General features: G+C 54.3%; 1 protein-coding gene across 6 annotated transcripts in view; it reads right to left on the reverse strand.

The window, feature by feature from the left end:
* Nucleotides 1-2,160: 2,160 nt before the first annotated feature.
* PPP1R12B (protein phosphatase 1 regulatory subunit 12B) overlaps nt 2,161-20,443 on the reverse strand; it is a 135,127-nt gene continuing 116,844 nt past the window's right edge. For 4 of the 6 annotated variants that reach the window (XM_063356807.1, XM_063356808.1, XM_063356809.1 and 1 more), the window contains 6 exons: nt 18,675-18,691; nt 18,041-18,188; nt 16,893-16,997; nt 16,589-16,642; nt 15,174-15,224; nt 2,161-5,522 (listed from right to left, as the gene is read on the reverse strand). In XM_063356807.1, coding sequence (XP_063212877.1) covers nt 5,436-5,522; nt 15,174-15,224; nt 16,589-16,642; nt 16,893-16,997; nt 18,041-18,188; nt 18,675-18,691 — 462 coding nt within the window. In that variant the 3' untranslated portion in view covers nt 2,161-5,435. The other 2 variants (XM_063356811.1, XM_063356812.1) reach the window with 1 other exon arrangement.

Consider the following 20,443-nt stretch of genomic DNA (forward strand, 5'->3'; position numbering starts at 1 on the left):
GTCCCACCAGCGGAGGGTGAGCTGTCACCGACGCAGCCGTGACTTCCATGTGTGTCTTGTTCCTGTATCTTGTTGCGTTTATACCATTGCCGGGTAGCGGCAACATCGTGGCTTCGGCGTCCTGTGTCGCGTTGGTGCATTTCACCGTCAGAGCAACTTTAGAAGCCATATTAGACCACGGTGTGCCGGGACCCCACGGGGACGGGCCCACAGGTGAGCCGTGACCCCCTTCCCCCGTGTGTCCGTCCCCTGGTTTCGTGGGGCTCAGCGGCAGAGCGGCTGCCAGGACGAGCCACAGCGGCCACTGCCTCGGTGGCCACTGTTGCCGCCGTCCCGCCGGGCGAGGGGACGGGGCAGAGCTGGGCACAGATGCTGGGGGCCGACCTGCTGGTGACATTTCTGTAATGGAAAGGCTGGGAGGCGGCGAAGATCTGGTGGTGAAAAGGCTTTTCGGAACGATTTGAGTGATTTCTGCCGTGTCCAGTCTGGTGGATTCCGTTTCGGGGAGAAGAAAATTCCCCTCTTGGGCATTCCCCTCTCCCGGCTGCACCGAGGTGCAAACCCAGCCATGCCCCGGGGACGCTCGGCTTCGGTCTCCTGGGTTAAAAGGAAGCGAATCCACCGGGCTTGGCAACAAGCTCGGCTTTCTTTTCCTTTTTCCCCCCAAACCTGGGCGGGAGGAGCAGCTCCCAGGGGAGTCCCAGGCCCAGGACCCCCATCCCGGCCCCGCTCTGCCCGTCCCGGCCCCGCAGCGCTCGGCTCCGGCGGGAAGCTGCTTTTAAAGCCCCTTCCTCTCGTGTGGACTGTTGTTTCCGTCTCTTCTCGTTAAATGGTTATTTTGTAATGATATCTGTCTCCTTATTAAAGAAACGAGCTGAAAGGAGCCCCGGTTCCCTCCTGGTCTTGCTGCTGGGGCTCGGGGGGGGTGGTGGGGGTGGTGTCTGTGGCGGGGGGCAGGTTCCAGGGACGACGGAGGGACGGGGGTGCAGGGGGGAACCCCGTGATGGCCGAGGTCCCCCCGAGACACGAGTGTGCTCACACGCGTGGTGGGGACGTCTCTGGGCAGCCCTGGTGGCCCGGCTGAGCGTGGCGGGCCCAGACGTGGGGTGCAGGTGGGACAACATCAATGGTCCCCACCAATTCTTCACCCCCCCACTTCCACAGCTGGGTCCGTGTATTCACGCTGGGGTCCTGCCCTGCTTTGCAGAGGCGCTGGACGCCCCTAAGCCCTAAGGGGGAGAGCTCAAGCTGCAGTAACTGCCCCCAAAGACCGAAATACACGGAGGACTCTGGAAACCCCACGTGGGACAAAGGCTCCGAGACGTGGCACCAGCGCCCGCGTCTCTGCGTCGGGTTTGTCCTGCCCGAGCTCCTGAGCAGGGCAAACACAGGGCTCAAGGCCAGGGCGGGAGACGGGCCCGAGCCCCACGGCGGTTCAGACCTTAAGCATTCAACGTCTAAGGTTGGGGGTGACCTGCTGTGGAAAGAGTCCTGGGAGTCCTGGGGGACAACAGGGTGCCCATGAGCCAGCGATGTGCCCTGGTGGCCAAGAAGGCCAATGGCATCCTGGGGGCATCAAGAAGAGTGTGGCCAGCAGGTGGAGGGAGGTTCATCCTCCCCCTCGGCTCTGCCCTGGGGAGGCCACAGCTGGAGCACTGGGGCCAGTTCTGGGCTCCCCGGTTGCAGAAGGCCGGGGAACTGCTGGAGAGGGGACAGCAAAGGGCTACCAAGATGCTGAGGGGACTGGAACACCTCTCTGATGAAGAAAGGCTGAGGGATTTGGATCTCTTCAGTCTGGAAAAAAGACGGCTGAGGGGGGATCTTATCAACGCTGATAAATACTGAAAGGGGGGGTGTCAGGAGGATGGGGCCAGGCTCTTCTCAGTGGTGCCCAGGGACAGGACAAGGGGTAACGGGCACAAACTTGCCCATGGGAAGTTCCATCTCAACGGCGACCACCTGCCGAGCATTTCTGCATGTAGAGACGATTGGTACTGTTGTGCTACGAAGTTTTGGGAGAAACAGGGCACTTTAGGCTAAAGAACTTAGAGCAGCCTCCCAAGCTCCAGAACAACGGAAGCAAAGTCAAAGCTTCTATTTTATCAACTCTTATTTTATTCATTTATAAATACTGTTGTGTTTACAAGCATCATAGATGTGAATATTATTCCCAAACTTTCAAACACATAATACTTATAATACTATATAACAACAACCAGTAAAACAAATCATTCATCTCAGGGTTTGAAAGGCCACTCAAAAGTTGCATAAAAATACATTCTCTCCTCATCTCGTAAGCTAGTCCTGCTTCTCCAAGGAGTTTATTTACAAAGAGCCATCATCAAACTCGCAGCCACGATAGGCGGGTTCACCCCAAGCAATAAAAATGAATTCACCCCAAGCAATCGCTCAGAAAAAAAGCTTGTGCTCTCCAAGGGAGACCACGTCTGGCAAATGCTCTGGTTCAAATAGGGATCCGTTGTAAAAACTGCTCGCTTGGCTCTCCGTCCCAAGCGCCGAGCGCGAGGTGTCCTACTCGTCACCTCCTCCGTGCACTGGTTACGTCAGGCGTTAAGTGAGACCAAAAAAAAAAAAAAAATTCCTTCTCAAGAATTTGGTTTGCAATTGCATCGTCGTCACGGAATCCTCACAGCTTTGGCTAGTCGTCGGCGAAGACTAAACGTGGTGGGTCCTCTACCCCCGCCAGAGGTCAGGGGACAATCCAGTGCTAAGCAGACACTTCATCTAAAGTGGTTTGGCTTCGCAAGGTGCCGCGCGGAGGAATTAAACCTTCCGCACCCTTTGCGTACTGTTCCTTAGGCTAAAACGCAATGAGTGTCCCGGTAGGAAGGGGCAAAACGTCAGTGCAGGGTGGATTCGTCAGATTGGGCTGAACCCTCTGCCTAAACCAGATACCAGGCGTCTTCCCGCTGCCCGGAACCTGCCCCGAGAGAACAACAGGAGCTTTCGGTCTGAAATCTCCCCCCTCGTCCCGCCGGACCCGGGTGCAGGCGTTGGGATGGCAGCAGCCCTAACGGGGGGGACGGGGACGTGCTTCTCCTCCGCGCGGCGCGGGAGGGACCGGGCTCCTGCCTGGGGCTGAGAGCCCAAGTCTGAAGCGAGGAGCGAGTCACCAAGAGAAAAAACATCAAGAACCGCAGAAGTACTCACATAAAGAGTGCACCAAGTGGGACCGGCGTGCAGAGAAAGCATGGACTGGATCTCAAGACTTAAAGCTGTTAAATAGAGCAGGGTTAAAATAAAGTAATATAAAAAGGATGCCTGGCTCAGGCAGTGCGCTGCAGAAACCCTGCTGCTGTTACCAGCTTTGGTCTCTTCCTCCCCAAAGCACAGCAGCAGAGGAAGGGCCTCAGCGTACCAGGAGAAAGAGCGTCTCGTGCCGAGCAGGAGCAACTCCGCCGGCCGGAGAGCGGTGGAAGAGGAACCTCTGTCTAGAGCTGCCTGGGGACAAACCGGCAGCTCTAAGAAGAGCTAGAGAGGTGGGAAGAGGCAGGATGGGGAGGGGAAAGGGGAAAAAAATGGAGAATTAGGGGAAAAAAAAAAAACCAACAAAGAAAAAAATCCAAGGGAGAGGAAAATAAACACACTTTCTGAAGCACTAACCAGTAAAAGGTTCCAAAAAGCCCCAGGATTGGCTGATAAGAGATAAATTTTACCCTGTTGAGCAAGCCCAAGAATTCCGCTCACGTTCAAGTATCTCATTATCCCTCTCATAGCGGAAAGAGTCCGACCAGCCCGGCAGGAGCCGCCAGCCCACGGTCAACGGAGGTGCCGGGAATGAAGGTAGAACTTCATGGCAACCACCACGTCCAGCGCCTGAGACTGCAACGCTCGGCCGGCCGGAACAGGGAAGCCAAAGGACAAGGGAAACGAAAGGCCAGACGTGGAAGGATGTAGATGGGAAAGGGGTCTGGACACAGCAAGAAGTCTCCGAGGGAAGGTATCGTTCGAGAGGAGCCTGTTAAGGGGGAGCTCAGCAGATCTGACGACAGGTTGCTGCTGCTGTCATCAAAACCACGCAGCACGAAGAGGAGCCCCTGTCTAAATGCCCACAGAGAGAACAATTTCAAACTGTTCTGAGTACGTATAACATTAAAGAAGGGTTTTTTTTTTTTTGAGGTTTCCTTCAAGGTCAAGGCTTATTGCAAGCTTTTGACAGGTGAAAGGACTTTCATCCCAGCGACACAGGTACCAGCGTGCCCAGGGGTAGCTCCTCGTGTCCCTGTTGGACCCACACCTTTCCAAGGCATGTAGGAGGACAAGCCATCACCACTTCACGCTCCGCTGCCCTGGAACCGGCTGCGGGGAGCTTCTTCCCCAGCAGCCGGCTGGGTGGGACCGGACACGGGCATTCCCTCTCTCCATAAACAAACCCGTGCTGCCTTTCCCTTGGGCATCCTCCTGCTGCAAATCAAAGCCCGGTACCTAAAATACCTGACCAGACTCCTCTGCAAGGCTCTGCCTTCGTGAAGCGAGCAGGAAGGCGTCCCAGAGGGCTGTCAGGACGGGGAGGCTGGTTCCTGGTGTGGGCACAGCTCCCCGCGGGGGTGATTCAGGCTCATCTGCAGCGAAAGCAGCAGAGCGTCTCCGGGGGTTCAAGCCTGTCCTTCAGAAAGCCTGGCAAGTACCTGTGATACAGCCTGTCCCGAGGAGCGAGAGTCCAGATGCAATTAGCAGGTGCTACTAACGGAGACAGGAGCCCTGGAAGGACACGAGGTGACACCGAATCCCCCAGGCTGCGGAGGAAAAGGCAGGGTGAGGGACACGGGGTCTGACGCCGAGAGTCAGCGCTGATGTTACCGAACAGGTTCGAAATCTTGTATTAAATAAAAGACTCGGTCTACGGGGGCGAAAGGAGAAGGAGGTCTCTGTGCAAAGCAGCTGTCATCAGCCTGTTACAGAAATCAGCCCTGGTGGCTCTCACAGCGTCACATTGGAACCCGAGCCCCACGTCGCGGGTGGGTTGATGTGCATCCTCAGAGTCCCAGCCCATCCTCACATTCCCGCCTGTCGAAGGGCTTGGATGTGCTGGACGAGTTCCTTAAGCGTCACTTTTTAAAGTAGGCGCTACCTACTCCAGGTGGGAGTCCAACTCCAAACACTGGGCTTCTGGAAGAAGTAGTTTTGGCAGCTCAAACCCAGTCCTCACGTTTCTCTTCTCCCTTGAACAAAACGTCCGAGACACCACGCGTGCTTAAATTAAAAATAATAAAATGGCAGGGGGGTGTGTTGTGGGGGAAATAGGGGCAGAAAGGGAATGTACAGCAAAGGGCAGGGCAAGGCAGGTGTGACGTTGATCCCATGGCTGAAACGCTTGCTGTACGTGACGGGAGGAAAAGCGGGGGTAGGGCTTGGTGGTGGGGTCGGCAGCTTGTGGAGGGCACCCCTCTCCGTCCTGCCTTTGCTCCGGCTTCCTATTTGGAGAGCTTGCTGATGACACGAATGAGGGCTCCGTTCTCGTCCTTCAGCCTTTGGTTGTCCGACTTCAGCTCTGTCAAAATCTGCGGAGAGACAAAGACAAGGTGGGATCACGGCTCGGCGCTGCCGGCTGGACGAGCCCTGCGGCTCGGAGGGAGCAGCAGGGACGCCGCATCCCCTCCGCCCAGCGCATTCTCAATGTCAGTAATTTCTCTGTCATTGTCTCCAGGATTTTTACAAACCGGGCATCAGGGGCGGAGGGGCCGAGAGGCGACACGAGCACTGCAAAGAGCCAGGGAGCCCCCGGAGCCGGGAAAGGCCGTGGTGAGAAGCGTTGCCACGGCCCCAGCACCAGGTCAGGACCAGGCTGGGAGGGCAAGACCCTTTTCTGAGCTCTTTCATCCCAAACCTGTTCCCAGAGGCTAATTAGGGCTCCGCAGAAAAGCGTAAAGCTGTTTTGTCTCATTTGTTTTTTTCCATTTTGCCAGGACTAGAGGGGAAAACAAAGGTCTGGAATTCTCGCTCAGGACTGGACCAAGCCTGGCTTGCAAAACCTTGTTAGAACAAACCCAAATCTCTTTGGGACCTGACAGATGTTTAACGCACACGCGCATGCCACGGCCAGGGGACTGGCAGAACATCCTGAGCTACCTCCTTGGTGCCCAGTGGTTAATGCTGGAGCTCAACCAGGGACTGCAGCACAGACAAAAGCCTTTTAATTAGAAATAGAGGAAGAAACAGCTTCAACAAGACCTTTCCAGCATTTCTCATCGGCACAAAAACCCTCCCGACTCCCCTTGCTTCCCACCGTGCAGGCGGGTGACCTTCAGGGGAGCGTTCCCCGCCGTTCGGGGATGGGAAGGAGACCCCGTGCTCCCGTCCCGGGTGTCAGAGGGTGTAACTCACCCCACGGGTGCCAGCAGCCCCGAGGGCGACCAGCCCCGGAGCCCGCTGAACACGCCAGGGCGGAGCGGGGACACGCAGGCACGAACGGCACCGGTATGAGCTCAGCGATGACATCTCTCCGCCAAGGCAGATCTCAGAGGAATTCCCCCCCAAAATTCAAAATCCCCACGAAACCTTCTCCCTCCTCCTAAGCTGGAGTTTTGGCTCTGACCACCACCTCCTGCCCGGTCCTCGCATCTGCAGCCCCTCCACGGCTGCCGCCGCTGCCGAGCGCGGGCCGGTCCCGGGGCGGACGCCAGCTCCCACCGCTCCGTGGGAGCAATTCCCTCCTCCCAACACGCCCGTCCCCGCTGGCGCTGGCGGGGGATGCTCCATGGGAGGTTTTGCAAGACAGAGGAGGAGGAGGAGAAGTGCAGCATGGCGAGATATTGGGGAAAGAGTAAAACTGTGTGATGGGCTGGCCAGAGCTTCGGCTGATGACGCTTACAAGTGTCTCACTGGACCCCGCGGTGGCGCGACAGCGACACCTCCACGACAGGGCTGTCACCAGAAGAGCAGTCATGCCTCTTTATGCAATTTCTCACGGCCAAACGAGAGGCATCGCCCACCACCAAAGGAGCCCAGAGAAACGGGGCGAGCACTCGCCATCTCACTCCGCGCTCCTCCGCTCCCTCCTGAGCTTCATCTGACACCCACAACACGCACGGTGCCTCCCGGTCCGGCACACTGCGGCAGGTCGACCACCTACTGGGGTCTGCGACGGACAGTCCCCGTCCTCTCTACGTCACCGCTTGGGGTGGCCTTGCCGTCTGGAGCGTGTCCATCCCTGCAATGAGGTGCTGGTAGGAAGTTCTGCCACTTGCTTTGGTAGAGACAATCTGTCACAGGTTCCCAGAGGCCACAGCAGGGAGCAACCAGCCCGGTTCTACAGCTCACTGGGAGCTCTGAAGGTGGCAACGCCTTGCACGCGTGCAACTTTGGGGATTTATTCAAAAAGGAAGAAATACGTGTAAAGCAAGCGCTTCTCGAAAAGTTTCCCGGCTGTGACCCTACTCCATCCATTCCCAGTGAAGCTTCCTGAAAACTAAAAATCCATCTGACAACATTCCATTCCTCCCAGGCCAAGGGCATTCCCCACTTCGGAGCAAAGAAGCCTTGAGTCGGGTAAAACGAATGCAGGTGAAGCGGGCTGGTCACGCGGGGCCTGAACCCTGAAGGTTCGTCAGTGCCTAATTGGGAAGGGTAAGGAGGGATGTGGCACGGCCACGGGGGACGGTGACACCGACCATGACGCAGCGTTGGCGTAAAGTGAGTTTTGGGCTAGAGGCTGGCCCGAGCAGCGGCGCTGGGTGTTACCTGTGACACCGGAGAAGGGGAGACTTCAGAAATTACGTGGATTTTGGAAAATGAGATTCTTTGAAAAGCACCACTGCTGCAAGAGCACGGTAAATCTGTCCAACAGTGACATTACTGTATCGCTGTGATATCTACAGACACCGGTGAGACAAGGTTTGCAGGTACCAGCAACATCCTCCGTTAGACCTACTAAAGGAGCTGAAAAACCCTCAGCAGAGCTCGCGGAGCCGCGGCTCCTCCAGCCCGGCCACCAGCAGCCAACCGCAGACCTACAGGCGAAGCGGGAAGCGGCAGAGCAGAGCGGGGCCAGCGGGCGGAAAGCGATAACGTGGGTATTTCCTAGGAGCAGAAGAAACACCGGTGACTTACAGTTTGTGAAACATTATTTCCCCGAGTCTGGAAATAGTTTTACTCAATTTTCCCTCTCAGATGTCAAAGCACGTCGGGAAGGAGAATGACTTCAACTCACCGCTTGTGAGAAGGAATGAGTCAGTGACAGGGCCGAGAATACTTTTCGCAGATTTAAACCAGAAAGACGGTGAGATCATTTAATCTGACCATCTGCACAATTCCGGCCAGATAACACCAACCATCCCCCTGTGATCCGCACGTGGGCTTGAACTGAGACTCCCGGAAAGGGGAAGCCGCAATTCCCCTGGTTAGTTTGTTACTACGGTTAATCAGCCTTGGTATAATTTGTGTGCTAAGAATAGATTTTTTTATGCCTTAGTGCCACTTCCAGCCCACGAGAGCATACTGCTTCTTCCTTTTTTTTAAAAAAAAAAAAGCTATGTCTGAAAGGACCTGAATATCCCTACTAACCTGCAAAAGACAAGTAGGGCCCTAAGAAAGAATCATTTACAGCTCTATTTTAGCGCCGAACCAATGAAGTAGCAAGGAATGATGTAATTTAACTGTGTGATGTGTGAGGGCACAGCCTTTGGAAGGCTTGTCCTTGGATTTCAAACACTAATTGCGCTGCACTGAATTTAAAACAGAAGACGAAAAAAGGATGCGCGTGTGGTGGGTCCCCGCGGGCTGCGCTGGAGCTGAGGGCAGGAGGCAGAGGGGGTGCTGCAGCCCGCGAACTCAGGCTCCAAAACTGAACTCAGGCGCTTTAAAATGCGGGAAGGAGCTTGTTCTCTTTCCTCAAGCGACCAAGAAAACCTGCTGAGGGCTGCCCAGTTGTAGGTTTTCTAAAAATCACCTTCCTGTCCAAAATGTGCGCTTTTCGTAACACCCCTAGAAATGCATCACATTGTTCATTCTGCCTTCGGATGATCTTCTTTGCTGGGTGCCGGCTTCTTACTGAACCAAGCCCAATTAAAAAAGAATTACATTATGAACAGACACATCGCACAAACCACCTGTTTCGAGGTAAGGCGACGGGGAGGGGGCTGCTGGCTGACCCCCAGCACTGACGAGCCACCCTCCAAGCCATTGGCCAGCGTTAAGCCACGGGGAAGCAGCTGGTCCATCAGTAGCCACCCTGGTGCCATCCACCCAACTCTACGCCTTCCCGGCACGGCAGGGAGCCCGTCCTCTTAGTTCCCTCCTGGCTGACTCCTAGTTCTCTCCAGGATGACGGGAGACACGGACCCCATCCGCAAGGAGAAGGCAAGCCCCCGACGCGGTCGTTAGAACGGCGAGGGCGGCGTCGCCTGCCAAGCACAGCAAAAGTCAGCAGGACCGAACAGAGCCTCCAGCCGGGCAGTAACACCATGCTTTTTGGCTTTTCCTTTGCCACATGCTGCTTTTGAGCCACAAGCTGCATCAGTCGCCCTCGGGAGCAAGGAGGCGAGGGGGGAGGGACAGCCCGGCCAAGGGAGCGGAGACCTGCCTGGAAGAGTGGAAGAGGGAGGCGAGATGAGCCGGAGGGAAAGCAGCTACAGCTCCTCTGATTCGGAGGGCTTGGCAGGCAGAGAAAGTCTGGCTACGACCCGGGTCAGAGCCCTGTTTTCAGCCAGCAGTTGCTCATTCATCTGCCTCAGAGTGTGAATCTGTTTGAGCTGGTGGAGATTCTGCAGAGAGTGAGAGGAGCGGACAAAAGAAAAAAAAAATAAAAAAAAATACAGAGAGAACACACCACGAAGACAAAAAGGGCACAGAAACGTGAATTTAGTCCCCAAGCAGTAAAAGGAAAAAAGAGAATAAAAGAAAAATTAGTAGCAGTGAGCGCTGGATGGGCAGCAGCTCAGACGCATATGGAGAAAGCCTTAAACACGCTGAGGATGTTTTGGGAACCATCCCTTTCTCTAGGCAGCCCCGAAGCCTTTTGAAGATCAAATTTCCCACCACAAAGCAGGACAGCCTCTCGCAGGTTATATTCTAGCTTACCCAGACGGTGAGCTGCCCAAGCACACAGCCCCTGGACTTCGGAACTACCGTGAGAACCACCACCATTGACTTACCGCCCGCACGGGCTTTGAAAACACTGCTGGCGACTCAGAATTTCTTTAAAACTCCTTTTCTTCACGTATCTCTAACAGCTACCGTGGTCCTGTGTAGCAAACAGTGACCGGAGCTTCACGGCAGGTTTTAAAGGCAAAGGCTGAAGCACCTGCAAAGCGTCACTGTCCCACAGCAGCCCACAGAGACGCGCACCGTGTCTGCTGGCATCCCTCCTCCCCGCGGCGCCTGGACGGTGGCCCTTGGCTCTGCTCAGGCTTCAGTCCTGCCAAAAGGTCTGGGGCGTGTGGGGCTTTTTCATCCCTGCCCAGATTTCTCTCTTCTCCGTCACGGGGCTCAATTTCTCTCTGATCTCCAGAGGCGGAGAAGTCAGAACCTTAAACCGCTCCCTTTAACGAAAGGAGTTTGAGTGACAGCGTCTTACGCGGGAGGCGCGTGAGAACACACGGCATTCTTGGTTACAACAGAAACAAGCGGGCAAAGGACGGTGCAGACATCGAGCCCCAAAGCGGGGCGAGCACAGGTACAGCAGCAACCGGGAGGTACGGAACATAAAAGCAACGAGGACGGCAAAATAGGAAAATGGTAAAAGCCATGCGGACATCACCATTCCTTGTATAAGGATGACATTTTTCCAGGTGATGCCAAAGCAAAACCGTATATGCCGGGCGTTTATGCCAAGCGTGGGGGCCCGGAGATGCCGAGAGCTGCGGAGCTGCTTTCTGAGCCGCGTCCCGTCCTCCTGCCTCCCGACAGCTCCTCCGGCAGCGGGGAGACGGGAACGGGAAACCCCACTCCGGGGTGGAGGGAGCACAGACACCGGGCAGGGCAAGGCAGGAAGGGAAACAGCTGCAAGAAGAGCAGTTTTAAGTTCAAGTGAAAAAATCCCAGCCCAGAACCAAAGCAACGCCCGTCCTGTCCGCAAACCAACCAAAGCTCTTCCCTGTGTCCTCCTACTCGTGAGGGCAGGGAGGAGACGGAGGGAAGGGTCTACCAGGGAGGGGATTCCTTCTGCCATTTAATCATCAGAAAGTGCTCAAAGGGATGTCACCGTCTGTCCTTAACCAGAAGCTGCACGGGCAAATCTACTGTGACACAAGGAACTTGCGTGAACTTCCACCCAGCTTGCATGACACGGAGCTGGCTCCAGTTGGCAAGGAACCTGCTGCGTCCCAGGACATTTTGTCCAAGGGCTCATTCCTGTATAAAAAGAAGTATTTTGCGTAGCCCCCCGTCCATCAGCTTGACTCTAATTACCCAAAAGCTCCACCTCTGCTCCCTGTTAAGGAATCAAGATACCAAGAGTCCAAAAGCTTTGCAAAACCAGTGGAATCCAGGCAGGTGAGTGCAGGGAGCCAGCAAAGGACAGGGTTTGGACCCCCCCCCAGCACCAAACTGACAAAGCAGCTCCAGCTACTTGGACTACACCAATTCTGACACCAGGTAAGTCAACAGGTCCTGAGACAGAGCCCGCAGGAGAGCTCCAGGGACATCTCGGCAGCGAGGTCCCCTCTCACCAAATCTCACCCATCACCTAACCCCCCCGAGCTGTGCCGGCTCGTCCTCGGTGAGGCCACAGAGGGACATCACACGTCTGTCCTGTGACAAATCACAGCCGGGAGCTGCCAGAGGATGGATCATACCGTAATTTCTTTTGGTGGTACCAGGGATAATAAACGTCCTCTGTTTCATCACAGGGAACACAGCTGGGCACCTGCCCGGCAGAAAATGTCAAACCGACGCGGCAGGGGGTGCCGTGCTACGCGAGATGGAAACGTTTGTGATCGTTTTAGAGACCACCTTTATGTTTCCACACCAATATAGCACGAAACCTCAGCTTGGCACGGTAAGACGCAGCTCAGCCTCAGGACGCTGCCACAGCCGATAAAAAGGATCACTGGGGTGAAAAACGTGCGTGTGCTGCAGGTAGGACAGCCTTCCATTTACCCACGAAACCTAGCAAAGGCCGGGAAGCTGGGACTGAAGCCAAGGGCGAAGACCAGAATCTGGACCATCCCGCTGCGATTGCTTATCACTCTGCTTGATACTTGGCTGAGCGACAGCAGGTCTCTCAGTTCAGCTCTACCTGCCTTCAATTAAAGGATTTTGTGCCTGCAACGCTAGGGGAAATAAAAATGCCCACAGCATGCACAAGGTACAAAGCCAGGAGGTGCAGTGCTGCTACAGAAGAAAGAAGCTTCTGTGACCTTCAAGAAAAATTGCTGTGTTAAGTTGGGACCTCAGGCACTTGGCATCGAATCCAGTTCAGCACAAATGCTAATTTTCTTTCTCCTTCCTCGGCCAAGTTGCTGTATCTCCAGTCAGATTCCGCAGGCACTCAGGAGAACGCTGCTCCGCTCCGTCACCTTCGCGAGAGCAGCTCTGCAGGAGCAGCTGGGGCACCACAGAGTTCTTGAGATTACCGACTTTGTCCCGCTCCTCTCCATTGAAAGGGTGACCACTGAAAGACCACTCCTGACCACTGAAAGAGTGGCCAGGCACTGGAACAGCTGCCCAGGGAGGGGGTTGAGTCACCATCCCTAGAGGTGTTTAAGAAACGTCTAGATGTGGCACTTCAGGGCATGCTCTAGTGGCAGAGACTGTAGGTTGTTTGGTTGGACTCGATGATCTCAAAGGTCCTTTCCAACCATGAAGATTCTATGATCCTATGATTTCTTGATTGCTTCGTTAGCAGGGGTTAAACTCATGAAAGAACAAAGCTCGTTCCCTCAAGCACAGCCTCACAGAAACCTGGGACCGTCCTGCGACCGCTGCGGTGTCTCCTCTTCCTAAGAATTCAGCTGGACGAAGAGGAGAGCCCTGGCCGGGATGTCTGATGCGCAGAACTGGACACAGACACCCCAGGATCAAAAAGCTGGAGGTGAGCCACGCTGGACCGGTTCAGCTCAAATCCCAGTGGGAAGAATCCCAAACCAGCAGTGTTACCCGAGACCCAGTAACCCGGCACCTCTGGTTGTTTCCCCTTGCTGCTCTCCACGTTAAAGGAAACCGGTGGATTCGCTGAAGTCGCTTATTCCTTCTGATTCTGCTCGACAACTAGCGCAAGCAGCAGGAATGAAAGTCTAACCAGAATGACTGGATTGCTTTTCCTGGCTCGACTTCCACGCTTCGGGATTAACTCAGCCGCTCCGCGGAGGTTATCGCATTTAGGCAAACACGGCCGGGCTGACTCTCCCGCTTTAAGGCACCACGAGAGTGGCCACGGGAAGTGCTCCTCCAGTTCAACCGTTTTATCTTCAGAGGTTTTATACTCCTTTTTATCGAGTGGCTGTCAAAAAAGCCATGTCACTGCACTCCGGTACTCACCCCATGATTGAGTTTTTGCAGAAACTAGTGGAAACGGAATAGCACCTTAGAAGAGATACTTTCAAATTTCATGTCTATTTATTCTACCCACAAAAGGCCACTTTGGTTGATCAGTGCAGCCAGACGGCAGCAGAGAGCAAAGAGTAAGTACCGTCTCGAGGACCCAACAGCTCATCCTCGGTTAGACCACAGGCTCCTTTAGCTCCCGTCTCTCGGGGCAATGTAAGAACATGTCAAACTTCCAGCGGCGCTTCTCCGTTTGCACCACCTTGGCCTCTGCAGCTCCGGACCACCCCAACCAGAGGCGCTCTGGGGGTGTCCAACAGTTCCTACAGGCACTTTCTTTCATTAATTGTTTTCCGAACCAATACACAAGTTTTGAAACCGACAGGCCACTAGAGGCCACCAATTTGTCTTTTCACTCCAGGGACTGAGCTGGTTTGCAGAGTGAGCTGCAGAGGCGGAAGAAACGACACAAACCGCTCCTGTCTGCATCTTCTCGAGGGCCATATTTCTGTCATTACAGGAAGGTGTCTCTGGAGTTAAAGGCTGCTCCCTGTTCAGTGAATAAAGACTTTGGAATTTAGGCATATGCACTCCTTTCTCCTTCCCCTTCTGGCTAGCGCATCCACACTTATTTTCTCCTCTGCGCGAGAACAACAGAGCCTTTTCAGCATGACTCCACCAAATTGTTCTGCTACTTATTGCAGTAGAAGACGCAGCACGAACCAACGGGTCCCTTCAAAGATGCGCGCCCGGTAAATACATGAAGCTTCAAATAGAAACATAAAGTTGGAACCTCCTCCAGGGTGGGAGAAAATCGTTTCCATCAGTGCAGAGCGCCGGGAGAGCTCACGGCTCTCAGATCGGCTCCTTCCTTCTTAAAGCAGCTTGGTCCCACCTGGGTCATGCTCAAAGGGAGTGAAAGCGCGGGGCACAGAGCAAAGGGGGGCATTCTGTGAATACGAGCATTAAAATAGAGCGTAAAATGATGCACCGCCGCAAAAGGAGTGTGAAGTTTTAGGTGTACTTCTTGCTCTGCGGTGCTCCCCGCCAGCCCCGTGCTCGCAGGGCGTCCAAGCCACGGCAGGAGGAGAACCATCCTTCGAAGCCGCGCCATGAGAGAGAGAAGGCGAAGGAGCGGTCGGTGGCGGAGGTCGGGTGACAGTAAGCCATGCTGCACATTTCATCGGGAAGCAAATTCCACTTGGCTGAAATCTATTCCGGGCTGCCCCAGCCTTCCAGTAACATGCTTTAGGAAGGGAGTACAGAAACACAATCACTCTGTGGTTTTTTTTCCTGGGCCAGTGTGCGTGATCTCAAAAAGCCAGCTCTGTCTTCTTACCCATCCGGAGAGAACCGCCGCGGCTTAGCTCGGGCTGCAGACTATTCAGAGCACAGAGGATCAGCACACTGAAACTCACGGATGCCACAAAAGGTTAGTTTGGGAAAGCATTTAAGGAGAACAGCTTTCACCGTTCTCGGATCGAACAGCATAACAAATTACGCATACGGTGCAGTCAGGTGAATGATAATTGGGCAGTTTTTATTAGTATTTCATGTTTGGAGAACGTGGCCGTTAAAGTTCTGACTGCTTAAAGGAACACGCTCAGAGGTAACACGAGTCCCTTCCCGTGCACACCTTTAATATCCTACTCCTGGGTGGCAGTCCCCAAAAAGACGTTAATACAAAGCATGAAAACTGGGATAGACAGAGTGAACGGATTATTTCCTACCTTCATCTCCTCTTCCATTTCCGAGAGTTTCCGCTCCAGGGCTCGCTTCTCCTGTTTGCAAGGATTCATAACAAAGATGGTCACAAGGATTTAAAAGAAAAACTTACAGTACGCTTTCTTTGAAAGAAAAATAAGAGTCTTGTATTTCTGCAGGAGCATTCACTGAAAATAATCCCAAAGCAACGCACAGGTTACAACCGGGAGTGGATCAGAGGGGACAGGGCAGCCGGGAAACCAGCAGGCGCTTTGTGCTGGGCCCGTTGTGGCAGATCCTGAGCCTTCTCACACCCCTTCAGTGAAACCATCAACCATCCCCCCACCTTCAGCGGTCCCAGTTTTCAGGAATTCCTGACGTGACGTGACCTTGAGCTCTGCAGGTGAAGCCATGGATTTAACCACACTCCGCTAAAGGAGGCAACGAGAAGACTCACCGAGCCCGCCAAATACGAAACAGTGAACAGGGAAAGGTGCCTGGAAATTCTGCTTCTGAACATCACCTTCTCCAGACTACAGCTGGCAAATCCCGGGAAGTGTTTACACATAAATAATTAAGGTCTTTCATAGTAGGAATTGAATTGAAACACTTGGTTTGACCACCCAGCAAAGCTCCTGAAAATTCAGGAGATGAAACACTTTCAGAGGAACCTCCACTTTAGGTGACCCTCCAACATGTAAGTAGACGTTACTGAGAAACTGGAGCCAGGTTCCAGCTTTAATTAACCACTGGTGGTTACTGGGGGCAGAATGGGTGGTAACGGCCGTCAGCTGAAGGAGGGGAGGTTCTGAGCAGATGTAAGGAAAAAAAAAAATCACGATGAGGATAGTTAAGAACTGGAAGAAGGGGCTGCAGCTGTGGAAACCCAACGCTCAAGAGTTCTTCATGAAACCTTGGGATGAAGCCCTGACTAACCCGGTTGACTCTCCTGGGATGCGCTACTCATCTCCTCGGGTCCCTTCCGATCTGACCGAAGCTACGGTCACTTACGGCAGAGATTTAGCCAGCCGCTGCCCGGGCAGCTTAGCTTACTGCATGAATCCGACTCTTCCGTTAAGAGGAAGGAGCACTCAAACAGTCAGATTTCAAGGATAATCACAACCCAATTAGTGTTTTTCCTCGTTTCCCCCCACCATCCTCAAACAGTCTTTATTTATAAGGATGGAGATTATTTTAAAGCATGAAGTCTCTTAGCACGATGCAATACAATTTGTTGGTCTGCAGCTTCCCGTAACAAAGAAATCAGAACTAAGATGATTTGCAGAGTGAAAAGGTCAAAACACAATTATCACTGCGCACTGCTCCACAAGGCAAAAATATAACTTATCTTTTAATTAACACTTTCCGTCAAGAAATTACTATGCCCTGCGGAGCAACACGAGGCAAAGACCGCGACTCAGAAGAGAGCAGAGACACGTACCCTTTTCTCCATCTCCAGCATGCTGGACCGGTCAGAAGTTTTCTCCTGTTTCTGCTATGGAAATTAAAAATAGAAAGCTATTAAAACCGAGAGGCATTCACAGGGAGCTGCACAAAGGCCTGGACAGCCTACAGATCACAGCGCGGAGAAGCAGCAGTCTTTACAGAATCACCCCCTTATTCCTGTGAAAAATAACCGCCTCCTCTGTAGCACCCTCCCTCCCAAGAGCTAAATCCTTCCCCGTGCTGGAACACGCACCGGTTTGTCATGCGTCGGGGTTCACTTTCTCCCGTTTGCGCCTTACCTGGGCGGCTTTTTCCAACTTCGATTTGATGTCGGCCAACTCAAGCTGGGCTTCCTGCAGTTTTGACTTCAGCTTTTGATTTTCAGACAGGGCGCTTTCATATAACTGAAATAGGAACCCAAAGATGGCAATTCACCAGGCGGCTCTTCGTTCTGACCCCGTCCTGCCGCAGCCGCGCGTCCTCGGCACCGGGCGGAGGCAGCCGCGGGGTTTGCTTCGCTCCCCCGTCTCAGGATATTAAAGAAGGGCGAACAGAAGTAGTTTGGACGCTTTACTTGCCTTTTCATAATTCACATGGAGTAAGAAAACAGCTGTTTAATTTCGTAGGGTGTTTAAACACAGCCAAGAGGCAGAGCAAAGGGATGTTTTTAATTTAGGTAAACCACCAAGCGTAATAAAGCACCGCGTTGTGCGCGCTGTATCTGCGATTCTGCCGAGCTCCCCCCACCCCAGCTGCTCTTGTGTGCGCTGAGTTTGAAGAGAAGGAGACAAAAGGACAATTTCAGGCCGCTCCAAAAGGGGCTTTTTGCCTTCACTTCCTTCAAACCAGCAGAATTTCCACCCCTCTAGGAGGACGCAGCGGGCACGCTGCCTGCCTCTTCGGGGTGCTGCTGGCCACGCCAGGCCTTCCAGCAGCACGGGCGCGTCGGAACTAAGGGCGTCTCACCCCGTTGAACTTTTCATACGGTCTTCGCGCTGACCGTAGCCGTGCACGGCAGGCCGCCTTACTGCCTTTCAAGGATTACATCGAAAGCTTCAGAGATGATAGAAAAAATAATTCTGGAATGTTATAGCACCAAAATTGATCCCGTGGGGCTATGCATGCCGGAGCCATGGCGGCACGCTCAGCAGTATCTTCTCTTGCTCCTTTCAAGATTCCCCCAGCGCTTCTCCAGCCTGACTCCTCTGCCCCCTGCCCCCGATACCTGATTTTGCACGGTCTCCTTTCACCCCTGGTCCTTTTCCGACCCTCTGAAGGGCGGATGCGTTGGAAAAAGGGCTGGTGTGACTTCCAAAACCAATGGCAACAGAGAAAATGAAACTAAACCTTTTCTCTTGCTTTCCAAAGACCCCCCGTGCAGGTTTCTGCACCAACAGGCAACTCGTGAGGTGCACGCGGTGGCAATAATACATGGAAAAAATCCTACTTTTTTATAGTCCCTGTTAGTCTCCTCTTCTGCCCTGCTGCTGAGGGCGGCTAACCGGTTCTCCCTGCGGGTGTAGGCACTGGAGCGGCTGGAGGCACGGTCGCTGTAGGAGGAGTCGCTGGTGGTGGGGTTCGTAGCGGCTTCCAACCTAAACGGCAGTGAAGACCCAGCACGGTGGAGCCGCTGGTGCTTTGGGACAGCCAGCATCAGCCCGACCCGTCGGGACGCGAGGCCGTGGTTTGGGACGGCTGAGACCACCCCCGGCTCCCACCCCGCAGCGGGGCATCGCCGCGACGGCCAGGCAGCCCCCACCGCTTTTAAACTGGGAAAGACCCAGTTGGTATCAGCCCAACCCCCAACCGGGGAGTAACGCCCCATGGAGCTCTCGTGGGCTCCAGTTCTCACAGGGCACAGAGGGGTTGTCTTCTCGGCAGAGCCGCTGTTAGACAATCTGGGGAGCGAGGTCTGAAAGCAGAGGGGCCCAGCAGCCCGGCCAAGGTGAGAAGCAAAGGGCCAGCGCCAGCTTCAGCTGACGCTGTTGGGTTGAAGCACGGGGAATCCCCAAAGCCATAGAAAAATACGCTGTCAATACATATTAAACAGAAAAAAACCTCTAAAAAACCAGAATTCTTACCTGGACAGTCTTTCATGCTGAAGGGGGGAAAAAAAAAAAAAAAGAAAGAAAAAAGGAATTAATAACGAGGCAATTAAAGGCTCAATCCAAGAACTGCAGAGCTACCACACAGCAGCCGCTTCCTACCTCCGACACCAGCACTGGGCTCACAAGCAGCTCACCGCCATGACTCCCCACGCCCAAACTGGGAATCACCGACCCTCGCCTGAATCTCTTCAACTACTTCAGCTTCTCTGAAGCATTTCAGATTTCCTTTCTTTTGCTAACCTAAAAACGGCTGAACCTTGTTCTTCAAATCCTGCTTTCCAGAACTGAAATCCATTCCTTTGAACCGAACCTCATCTATTGTTTCCCTTTTCAAATCGAATCATTCTTCCCGACTTTGTTCACTGTCCTATGCACGATGTGGGCGAGAGGGATTAACGGGCCATGATACGCAGGGCTCGCTGCACATTTGTGTTGGACTTCGGGAAATCCCAGACGGTACTTTTTCTCCACGGGCAAGTACCTCCCCCACGAAGAAAAGCTGCACCGCAGCAAGATGATACACAGCGGGAGCTGCACAAGGAAGGGAGAGGGGCCTTACACCACCCAGACGGGTGGACGTGTTGGTTGCAGCCCGTGTTAGGTTCTTCTTTCCCCATCAACAGCCAAACCCCCCTGTACCCCCCCAGCGCTGCCTCTGCTGCAGCCCACAAGGGCCGAATCGGTGGTAACGGCAGAGGCGTCCCGCAGGACGCACCGCGCCGACTGCCACCGCCTCCTCCCGCGAGGTTTCTCTCTGTCTGGCCGACACTCACCCAAATTCCAGGTGCGGTGGAACTCTTTTTCAAGACCTGGAAGTTGACCCCGATATTCCCCTGCTAGGTTCATTAGCGGCGGCGTTTCTCCGAGTGAGCACAAACCACCTGCGGGCGCTACCAGCTATTTCCCGAGGCCCTTTCTAATAAGTGCGAGAGCGCACACAAGGAGGAGGACACCACAGAGAAGACGAGGGGTCAGGCTTTTAGTGCCCAGCCATGGCCGTGTTGGAGTTTGCTCCGCAGAGATCCACCACTAAAGCTAGAGCAGGACGCCTGGCTGGCTGCAGATCTGCTGCCTGGTGGGAGGGGAGACTTCACCCCCCTGCTCCCGCCCGGCACCCAGGCGATGCCCACCATTACTGGGCCGGTGTCTGGGAGCACACGCACCACAGACGGTGGAATTAAGTCGCCCCGTTCCATGGAGAACCACGGAGGGCAGAGGAGCGACCCTGCAGTCTCCGCTCAAAGCCGGAGCACCCCAGGGGTCAGTCCCCGGCCGGCATTGCCGCCCTCCGCTCGGCAGGACGCAGGGACTTGGCCACTTATTGTGTATTATTACGTTTTTAATTCAGCCGGCCCTAATGTAACCCTCATCCCCAATCCCGATCCAAGACAGGAGCCTCCCTGAGGAAGTGGCAATCCCCGCTCTGCAGCACAGCCCTCCGGTGTGGGACACAGGGATTTGAGCAGTACAAAAGAAACAAACTGAAGGATCCCGGCACATTTGAAGCCTCGCAGATGGACAACACGCTCAGCCAGAGCTGCTACATGCCAAGCTCAAAAGAACGAGCAAACCCTGCTATTAATTAGGACGTTCTTCCTAGAGCTGCGCCCGCAGGGCCACCCCCGGCTCCCGGGACAGCTCTGGGTGCCAGCCCCCTGCTGCAGGGACGGTCACCAAAGCTCCAGGAGCCCGTCCCGGTGCTGGCATGGGTCCTGGGCCACTTGCTCTTACCCGCTCTCCAT

Source organism: Chroicocephalus ridibundus, chromosome 20 (assembly GCF_963924245.1).
Source record: "Chroicocephalus ridibundus chromosome 20, bChrRid1.1, whole genome shotgun sequence".
Lineage (NCBI taxonomy): Eukaryota > Metazoa > Chordata > Aves > Charadriiformes > Laridae > Chroicocephalus > Chroicocephalus ridibundus.